General features: G+C 42.3%; 1 protein-coding gene across 1 annotated transcript; it reads left to right on the top strand.

The window, feature by feature from the left end:
- Nucleotides 1-1,503: 1,503 nt before the first annotated feature.
- Nucleotides 1,504-9,318, top strand: SOD2 (superoxide dismutase 2). The gene is made up of 5 exons (XM_082302751.1): nucleotides 1,504-1,611; nucleotides 2,769-2,971; nucleotides 6,558-6,674; nucleotides 7,278-7,457; nucleotides 8,797-9,318. The coding sequence occupies exons 1-5, from the start codon at nucleotides 1,583-1,585 to the stop codon at nucleotides 8,940-8,942; spliced, it is 675 nt and encodes a 224-aa protein (XP_082158877.1). The 5' UTR covers nucleotides 1,504-1,582; the 3' UTR covers nucleotides 8,943-9,318.
- The last annotated feature ends 1,655 nt before the right edge of the window (nucleotides 9,319-10,973 follow it).

The following is a 10,973-nucleotide window of genomic DNA, read 5'->3' as shown; positions in this document are numbered from 1 at the left end:
TAAATAGTAAAAAAAAAAAAAAAAGGAATACAAATTATACCACGAGACTTCAAGTTGTTGAAAAAAAAAGACAAGCCCTTCCCCTTGTCATCCTCTGCTTAGAAGGTATCTTCTAAATAAGCAGGCTCGGGTGCTTTATTTGTGTGATTTTTTTTTTTTTTTTTCTTCCAAAATGAAAGCAAAACAGCAACTGTCAGTTAATAAAAGAATGAATAATATAATTACATAATTGACTTGCTTTCATGGAACACTTGCTACAAGCATTAGTGAACTGCAGTGGAATAGTACGCATCCAAATGCCTGAAATATTAATGATTTTGCCTGGCTGTTGGTGCCCGTATTATGACACTTAATAATCCTGAATGTAGTTGGTTCATTTTAACAAAAGATGCCATTTTATTGATCCAATAAATACAACACACTCCTCTTTAAAAAATTAGATAGTGCCTATATCTTGCTGTATGTATTTTCAATATTCAGGGAGGAAGAAACAACTTGCTGATTTTGGACAATTTGCCTTATATTGTAGCTACTGATAAAGCAGGTATTTTCACTGCTCATATTCCTGCAAGAGCACCGCTGGCTGCTCAGAGAAACTGAATTATTGCCCTTTTCTGTGATGCCTCTAGAAGTGAGGGATGAAACCACTGTGCCTTCCAGTGGGCTGGGATTCCCTGTGTGGGTCTTTCCAGATGGATTTCTTGGCAACTGGCAAGATGAGATTATTTATTCTCAACAAAATTGTTCATGCTTAGCCCCCATTCAATTTTTGTAAATTTGAGGTTTTATAGTCTGGTAAATGTGGATGCTGTAAGATCTTAAGACTATATGTATTTATTTTAAAAGACAAATTATAAGAATCGAAGGGTTTGTGGTTGTAGAGACGAATTCCATACAATTTAAATTTTACCTAATGTTTATCTTGTCTGCGAAGTGCCTCCTAACTCGGAGGGATGAGCTTCCCCTCCCTGACCTCACTGGAGAGCCAGTTTTTAATACATCTTTGGACTCATTTGCTCTAACTACCGATTATTTTAGCTGAGTGGGTTAAGGTAATTGGGTGAAGCATTTTCATGAGCACCAGAGGCCTGAATTGCTACCAAGAGAAAAGCAGGTGTTGGGGAAGCAAGATGCAAAAAAAAAAAAAAAAAAAAAAAAAGGGGTAAAAGAACAGAAGTTAACCAACAAAATTAAGTCGTAGACAAAAAAAGCTGAAACAGTGATGTTAGCGGTGCCGTCACCAAACTGCCAGAACCGTGTCTTTGCGAGGCAGGTTTTCAAAGCCGAGCTCTGTTGTGCTGCTGTAACCCTCACGGTGGCAGAAGCACCGGGCGGCACTTTATCTCCTCAGCTGGAACTACTGACGGCCTGAGTTGTAAGATAACGACTGTCTGAGCGATTCTGGTCGTAACAACGTGCTGCACCCACTGCTAAGAAATGGTATTTGCACAAATTCGAAGGAAGGAGGTGACCGCGGGGTGCGTCACCTGCGGCTCAGCCGAGCTCAGCCCCCGCGGCCGGGGCGGAGGGCGGGCGGGCCGCGGCTGCGCCGTGAGAGTCGCGCACGCCTGCAGTTGCCGCCATGTTGCGCCGCTTTGCCGCTGCGGGCAGGTGAGAGCCGCGCCGCGCCGGGGGCAGCGCGGGGCTGGGCAGAGCCCCGCGCCGGGAGGCGGCGGCCGCACCGCCCTCGCCCGGGCCGGCGCCGACCCGGGGACGGGAGGGCAGGAACGGGGGAGGAGGTGGCGGGAGGGTCGTCTTCTCGCCCCTCGGTGTCTGCCCCCCGCCATTTCGCGCGCAGGGAGGTCGCGCTGCTGCCGGCTGCCTCCCTGGGTCGGCCTCGGCCCGCGCGGGGGCTGCTGGTGGTCGTCCTTGAGCGCTCCCAGGTTCTGCCCGCGCCCTCCGCCGAGGGGCTCTGGTCGCCTGACACGGTGCTGCCAGACCCTCTCGTCTTTGCTGGCCGGGGTCGCCACACTCGGCCTCTCTTCAGGGTCCCGGGGGCGTTGCTCGCTGTGTGTCCCTGGCTTATGCCAAGGTCACCAGCGATACGGCGGCGGGCCTCAGAGGTGACCGTCCTGCCGGCCCGGCGATTCTCCTCTCGTCGTGGCCCTTGTCATGTCGCATGACAAGCACGAGGTGTTAAAATGGGGAAGGATGACACAACCTGCGTGGTGTCTGTGCCGGGCATCGCGGCCGTGACGCCCCGTCTCATTTTCCGGTACCCGCTGTGGGGACAGGGAAACATGTCCGTGTAAATGCTGGAGAGATTCAGTCCTGGGAACCCGGTGACTGCAGTTTTTTTAGGCTTTTTATTTCCCAGTATAGGGACCTTTTGGATAGCGAGGGAAGGACACTTCGGCAATTGTCTTTGCTTCTATTTTTAATCAATAAAGATTAGGTGAAGCTTTGAATGTCATTCAGGTTACTGCTGGCTTTTCATTGCTGTCCCTGCTTTTCCCTCACCTGCATGCTTGGGAGGGTGCACGAGTCTTTGCAGTGGCCTGAGGGCTCGGTTTGAGAAGCAGCAGCATCACGCTGCAAAGCCCTGTATTTGTGACCTTTGTGTGAATTCATCTTTGCAGTCAGGCTGCAAAGTATGCTTGCTTTGAGCTCTTGAGAAATGGAAATTGGATTTCTTTGGCTAGGATATCACCCCAGGTACTTAAAGCAGCTGATCATAACATTAGTGGTTTCAGTCTATTTCACTGGCAAAGCCCAAGTTTTACTGAATAAGACTACTTCCTTCTGGTTTTCTTTTTTTTTTCTTTCAGAAGCAGTGCTAAGTTGGTAGCACCCTTTGGGTGCTTGGTGTCTAGGCAGAAGCACACTCTTCCTGACTTGCCATATGACTATGCTGCTCTGGAACCTCATATTAGTGCAGAGATCATGCAGCTGCACCACAGCAAGCATCATGCTACCTATGTGAACAACCTGAACGTTGCCGAGGAGAAATACAAAGAGGCACTGGCAAAAGGTTTGTATATCCACAGTCAACAGGTGAGATGGAAGCTTATTGGCATAGATGATACAGGAGAACTATAAAAGGAAAAAAAAAAAAAAAAAGAGGGAAATGTTTTCTTACAAAAGTTTTGGATTATGCCACTGCAGTATTGTTAGGAGAAAATCTTTCATTGTAGCTTCAGTGGTGCTGATAATTGGAAATCAAATGTGAGTAAAAAGCATGAATTCCATTCTCTATAGTGCTGTAAAACTAGAGGAAGATAATTATTGATTGTTGTGGATTTAGTCCATATTGCATTAGTAACTTGAACCAAACAAAGACTTGAGTCAGTAGGAAATGGCAGTCATTTTGCTGAACAAGTACTTTGCAGTAAAAGGTTAATAGCAAAGTTAGATAAAGTGAAATTTGTGGGCCTTGATAGTTTTCACATCAGATGCTCTGCTTACTCTTGGTACATAATCTCGGTTGCCTACAAGTGGAGGTAAAACAAACGTGCAGTTAATGTATACAGCAAGCAGTGGAGAGACTGGAATTTGGGTGCCAGCTATGTCACTGGGTCAGATTTAGGGGTCATGTAGGTCACAGGCCCATGTGAGACACTAAAATATGCAGCAAGTGATCATGGAATTTTTGGTTACAATCTCAAAACTGGAGATATGCTTCCTTCTGTGAAACTTTGCAGTTGTAGCAGAGCTACCCTAAAACACAAGATGCATTTTTTCTAAATTTTGAGTATTTCAGTTGAACTGATGAAAGTGTGTGAAATAATGTGTATATCTTTTTAAGAAGGTGAAATATTTTCTGCGTTTTTTTGCTGTTGTGCTGATCTTCTTAAAAGGTATCAGTTTACCTCAGATAAATTATTACTGTATAGACTCAGTTTCCTCTGCTTGCCAGGTAGCTTCACAGTGGAATTTATCTGCTTGGGCTTGGGTGAAAGTGAGAATTGCCAAAATCTGAGTAAACCTGAATGATGTATCCCTTGACAATTAACTGCCAGTGTATTCGAATAGAGAATGGGGATTTTCAAGTACCTAAGTAAGCCTAAAAATAACTTGTACAGTCTGAATTAATGAACTAATGAGATTCGATTAAGAGTCAGATGATCAAGACTGACTGCTGCCTTGCCCTGCCAGTGGCAGATCCAGGAAAGGTGTATTCTGGAGATGTGATTAGTGCAAACACAACTGGGGAGGGAACCTGAACTGTAAGAAAGCAGTGTGTCTGCTGCTGCTGTTACTGATGCTGTTTAATGACCAAGGTTTCAGCCACTATTGGAGGCAGAATTTCTGGTTATCAGAAGCATTTGCAGCGTTGTGGATCCTTTGAGTTATTTTTAAAAATTCATATCTTTTGATAGCATCTCATCACTTGCTGTTGGAATGTTTTACGTAGAGGTAGAGATTAATTTTTCCTTAAGGATTCTGCAGAGATTATTTTCCTAATGGATTATGTATTGGTTGTGGTCGTGCACACCAAAGCAGACAAAGAGTTACTTGGGATATTCATGATTATGCAGTTTCTTTGGTTGGCTTTTTCCCAACTGGTATCCCAGTATACTGTATGCAGTATTTTGACTCTAACTAGAAGATGTTCTAAGACCAGGGCAGAGTCTGAACTGTCACCTCATTCTGTCGATATTGTTGTTATTTTTTCATTCTTAAAACTGAGCACAGGCAAAAATCTTTCTCGGCTGTGTATCAGTGTTGGATTATATAACATCGGATCAATATCTCTTTTCCAGACAGCAGAACCTTGTCAATGTCTCATGTTCAGCAACAGGAAGTAAAGTATTCTCTTCAGATTATCTTTAACATGTTCTTCATCTATCTGTATCTGCATAGAAAACTCAAATAAAAGCCATCCTGTTGGCTTATGTTGTCAGTTCATTTGAAAATATGTGTGCACTTCTGTGACAGCGCAGGACTTTGTTTCAGCATCAACTGGTCCTGACTACTGGCCCATCAAAATGTGTCAGATTTGCTTATTGAAGGATATTAACTTGAAACTTACTTTCAGTGAAAACTTGTTCCTACCATAGTTTTCCCTGCTCTTCTTTGGCCATGATGTGACCTGTGATTGTACTCTTACATGACTTAGACTGAGAAACCGAGCTGACTGCTCTCGAGCACCTCTGAGCTTCTTGTCTGGGTTTACTGAATTGTCCATGGACTCTATACCAATAAATTCCAATAAACTTTTGCTGTAACTTAAGGGCAAGTTACCCCTTTTCAGTTGTTTGTGGGTTTCTTTTTTCCCCCAATGCAAAGTTCAGCAGCACAAATACTGTTTTACAAGGACAATGGTCAAATGGCATGTCTGGTTCCTAGTAGTCCTGAGGAGTGGGTTCTTCTAAAGGATGGTGGAATAAAGAGTGATGAACACATTAAAGACATTCTAAGTTATTTTTTAGTTTCTGGCTTGCTGTCTGTTGTATACTCTGGATGAACTTGCAAGTGTCATTAAGCCATGCAAAATTCAGGGAAAATGTCCCAAAGATGCCATCTGAGTGGCTGTGAGAGACTTGTTATCCTTAACCTGATATCTAAACCCAGCAAATAATGTTTTTACAGACTGCATTGGATGCTTTGTTTCAGTGCTGTAGCCATCTGTGAAGGTTGTGAGGAAATGCTGAGAGCATGGAATCCTGAATTAAAACCTTAGTAACAGATACACTGCTGCTTTGAGTTGTGCTACTGGTCTGAGGCTTGTCTTCATGTCTGTGTTGTTGAGGTGACTTGGAAAATTTACCACTCAGTCCTGAGAGTGGAGGAAACAGCTGCCCCCACTGATTCCTTACTAAAGAATGTATTGCAGTGGTGGAAAAAGCCTTAAAAACCTTTGAAATGCTTCAGTGCTTTTAAAAGCCAAAAAAATAATGACAACATTTGTATTGAAGTGGTGCAGCACTGTTCAGAGACACAAGGCACCAGTGAATTCTTCAAGGAATACAGCATTTTGTGGAGGGAGAGGAAGTACAGAGCTGTTCAGTCTTGATTTCAGATGCAGGATTCTGTTGTGTAGTAAAATTATTTGGGTCACTTTTCTGAAAGTATCTCCCTCGAAAAAAACCCCAAGCGAAACAAAAGATAGGAAAGAGAACATTTTGTTTGTGTATGTGCTCACTGTACTTACTGACTTTTCTCAAGCACAAGCTGTTTGCCCTGTAAATTGTTTAAAGAAGTTTTAGTTTGCAAATCAGTGAACTAATGGGTTAGTAATACTCTTGCCTTGTAGTGATGATACTAAAGAATTTTTAAGTGCTGGGTCGTCAAAAGAGTTCTGGCTGTGCTCATTGTTTCATTCTGCTGTAGAATGGCAGTGGGTCTTACGTATGTAGTATGGGCTGCCCAATAGTTGCAGTATTGCAGATCACTTATTACAGCATAAGAAAAGGTCAAAGATAATAAATCTTTATTATAGTTTGTCTGTGACTGTCTAAAATATGGCTAACAGTACAAACCTTATGTTTTCCATTGATAAGTTATATGCTCGTAGAAAGATTTTGGGGGATCAGTGGAGGCCTAGTAGAAACTTCCTGCCTGTTGTGGTGGTGATAATGTTTTTATTTATGTATTTTTATCTTCTGCATCCTTAGGTGATGTTACAACTCAGGTGTCACTTCAGCCTGCACTGAAGTTCAATGGTGGGGGTCATATCAATCACACCATCTTCTGGACAAACCTTTCTCCTAATGGAGGCGGGGAGCCTAAAGGTTAGTGTGTGTTACAGTGGTTTATTGCATCAGTTCTAATTAACAGGTAGAATTGATGATCTTTTCTCACTTTGAAAAAGTCTAGAGAACCTTTATTTTTCAGAGTTAGTTCACCTTTCTATGTGACAGTTACCAAAATTCTGAGGTGTTTGAGGGGGTTTTGGATGTAAGCCAAGAGTATAAAAAGCTAGTCCTGTACAAAATATTTTAAATTTCTAGAGCTGATTATGTATACACTGCAAAATGCCTGGCTGTTGCTGTATATATCCTTTCCATCTTCATAAGAGAAAATAGTTGTACAAAGCTGTGCTAATTAAATTGCTGTGTGTATTTGGTTCACAGAAAGGGAAGAAATGTGCTGCAGACCCACCCAGCCTAGTGGCTGGAGTTTTCCTCCAGTTTGGATAGGGGTAGTTTAGCAGTTAAAGCCTAAAGGAAAGAATCCCCTTGGGGAGGATAGAGTACTGATTGCCTACAAGTGACCTGCAATTAAAGGTAAAGGCCCTATAGTACAGATCTCACAAAAGCTGTTGTGATAAACTTCAGAGGTTTTGATGGAGGTTTATATGGCTGTGGTCTTTTTGTGCTTTTTTTCTGTTAAAGGAGAGCTGATGGAAGCCATCAAGCGTGACTTTGGTTCCTTTGCAAACTTCAAGGAGAAGCTGACAGCTGTATCAGTCGGTGTTCAAGGATCAGGCTGGGGGTGGCTTGGCTATAACAAGGAGCAGGGGCGCCTACAGATAGCAGCTTGTGCAAATCAAGACCCTTTGCAAGGAACAACAGGTCAAGTTTCTTTCCTTCCCTTCTGGTTCTGTAGCTTTGATAGGCAAGTGTATGAGATCTGAAAAGTGGTTTATGGACAATGCTGAGAAGAAATTGATGGATAAATAGATCCGGAAAACCAAATGTCTCTTCTAGCAGAAGTGAAAACGCAGTTTTTAGAGCAGCATTTGTAAAGCAGGACTTAAAAACTCTGAAGAGCAGTAGGATTAAGTGTCTTTCTAGTCCAAGGGAAAATAGATGGGCCATATTGTGAAAGTGCTTTTTACTTGGCCAATATTTTAGATTCAGCTTCCTTGGATTTTTGAGTAGCTGGAGTAACTTGCACATATCAAGCAAGATTAAATTAAGCCTCTTGCCTTCAGATTTTTTTTTCTCTGGCAGAGGAGCTGTTCACAGCACTGTCAGTGAAGGCCAGACAACAGGAGAGGGGAAGATGAACACAGTAACTCCTGTTCCAATGGCTGGGTTTAAAATGGAGCCTTACAATTTGCTTCCTTTATATTGACAAAGAGTAATGAGTGTCAACCAAACTAGTCTAGGATGTGATTAAATGTTACAGTGGGCAAGTAGTACAGCACTGGCAATAATCTCTATTCAAGATATTCTTACTTCCTTAGAGAGACATGGAAGTGGTAATGGCAGGCTGGACATCCTTTACAGAGAGAAGAGGTCATGGCCAGTGAGAATCTGCCTGCAGTGTCCATTCACCCAAATAATTTTGCAGATACCTTTAAAACATGTTCCACAGAATTCATAGAGGATGGCAAGGAATTTAATGTATTTTCAGCAGTTTGTGTACTGCCTATCAGTAGGGGGAAAAGAAATTATAGATTTAGTATAGGGACATAGAGCATAATGGGGGTAAGTTTCACCCTCCCTCCTGTGAAAATTTACCATTAAAAATTCAGTAACAAGGGTATTTTAGCACAAAAGCAAGGAGGTAATTAGGCACTTAATGAATAGCCTGTAATTAAAGTATTGGAAGCGAGCTGGCATAGCAAGAAACCTTTATAATGTAATTTTTCATGAAAGCTTGCATAACTGTGCGAAAGATACAAACCTTTCAAAAATTACTTCATTTGGTTTTGGTTATGTCTTCAGGGCAGTTCCAGAGTATTTATACATGTGTTTACCCCAGTCAGCTCTTTGAGTTTATGCAGAGTGTGTGTGTGAGCACAGTTTTGTTAAATATTGCAATAAGGACCCGTATGCTGCAGAGCTCTTTGTCTTCCTGCAGAGTAAGACTCAGAAACTGGGAACAGCTTGGGGATGCAACATAAAACTTTACATGTAAAGTGTGTTTTCATGCATTTAAAAAATTCATCCTCTTTTTTCACAGGTCTCATTCCTTTGCTAGGCATTGACGTATGGGAGCACGCTTATTATCTTCAGTATAAAAATGTTCGACCTGATTATTTGAAAGCCATCTGGAATGTGATCAACTGGGAGAATGTATCTTCAAGATATGCAACTTGCAAAAAGTAGAGTGGAATTCTTGCACAGACTACTAAAATGTCACCACTTCTACTCTGATACCACTCTTGTAGTAGTGCCTGTGGCTTACAAATTAATTGTTCTACTGCAGTAAGCACTTCACTCATCCAACAAAAGCATTTCATAATCAAGCAAAGGGTCTGCTTGTTTAATTCTGTGAGAGGTATTTACTTAAGAGTTCTGAAGCTTTAAACTGTTGTGCAACAAAGGGAGACACTTTAATCTGTTCATTGCATATAGAAACATAGGTCACCTTGCTCAAGCTTAATAAGGTAATGGATTTCCTTGTTGCACTAAAATACCTAAGTGGAAATATGTACTACTGTTGCTATAAAAAAATAAAACTCAAAAGAAGAATCTTCTGTAACTGTCTGCAAGAGACTCATTTTTAGTAATATCTGGTCTAGTTACTTGATTTTAAAACAATTGGAAGAGAAAAATGCCTTTTGTAATTTGTTATATTACAGGCTGCAGAGCTTTCATAAAGGTTGAAAAGATAAATGAAAGGGGAAATAGGTGTTGCTGTGCCTGTCTGAATTGACTGTCTTCAGTCATCCCTACCCCTTCCTGCATGTCTTAAGTGAGATCTTTGTGTATCTCACTGATGCACAGGTGTTGGAAGCATTAGCTTGGGCAAGAGATTACAGTACTGGCTCAGGCAGATTGTTCATATAGGGCCTCAGTGACAGCATGTGACACTCATTTCATACTAGCTGTTCAGGTATGTCTTAGAACGTCCTTTAACTAAAGAGACTGATTCCATGGAGGAATCAAGTATGAGTTGTCTCTGCACAGCTGTGTTCCTGAAGCAGTAGTAGCAAATTAAACTTGATGCTTGAAGCAGGGATGAAGTAACCTGCATGGTGTAATGGAGCATGCCCATGGTCTTGAAAAAAATGGTTGGCATGTTGTACTTCCCACAGTGTCTGCTTGAAGGTGAAGGAAACTGGAGTTTTTTTCTGTTCCTTATTACATACGGTGAAGTACCACATAGCAGAGATTGAAAAACTGGTGGAGTGCTCCTCATAATGAGTGACTGCTGAGGCAGGGCTTTGTTAGCAAGTGCTGTAATGTGTATGCCAGACATGCTGGTACTGCACACTCCAAAGGAACAGGAGGTAAGTATGCCTGTACACTGGTGCTCTGCAAAGGAGTGCTTAAGCTGCTGAGGAAGCCTGAGTTGGCTCCAGGTGGTGAGGCTTTAAGCTATGGAGAGCTCCTCAAGCATAGCCAGCACTTGCTGAGGCTCTAAAGGCAGGAGTGTGAAACTCGGCACATGCTGGTAAGGCTCAGTTTCTGCTGTGCATCAGGTTAAGAAAAAGTTCAGCTCCTCTCCTGCTTCCAGCCAGCTGGTGAGTCAGTCCTGCTACCTTGTGTCCTGTGTCAGTCTGAATGTGGAAAGTCCTCTGCTGTAAACAAACGAGAATGGGATAGGAAGATGAGAGCTTACTAACTGTTGAAGGTAAATAGTAGGGACAGTGAAGCAGTGAAAATTATTTAATGCTTGTTCTGGTGGACAGCTGTAAAGGACAAAGGTTTCTTAGTGGTTCATTTGAAGTAAGGGCTTGGTTAAACTCTTAATTCCATACTGCTGTGAAATCTGGAGAGAGTGGTTCTTGGGGCACTATGAGCTGGAGTATGTGCCTTTAATTTAGCAGTCTGCTAGCAAAGATGTTGACTGGGCAGTGGAAGTGCATAAACCTCTTACTAATCCATGTTAGGCAGTAAACTTGGAATTGCTGCTGAGAACTAGCACTTTGTGTTACAGTAGTTGCTGTGGTGGTGGCCAGGTCTGTGTCCCTACATGAATTGAGAAATAGGAAGGGAAAGCCTTACAGCTGATCTCAAATGCCCTGTCTGGACAAATCTGAAAGCCATTACTCAAACATGAAGTTAACTGTTTGTTCTACCTAGAGCTTCCTAGCCCTGGTGGTAAAAATAGCTTTGTGTGTAAAGTCATCCCCAACCTGAACTGTGCAGAGCTCATCAATGAGCATGGAATTATTTGTAGACTTGATCTGC

The sequence above is a fragment of the Coloeus monedula genome (assembly GCF_965178545.1).
Source record: "Coloeus monedula genome assembly, chromosome: 2".
Taxonomy (NCBI): domain Eukaryota; kingdom Metazoa; phylum Chordata; class Aves; order Passeriformes; family Corvidae; genus Coloeus; species Coloeus monedula.
The sequence above is the reverse complement of the archived record's forward strand: the minus strand, read 5'-3'. Positions and strand labels throughout refer to the sequence as shown.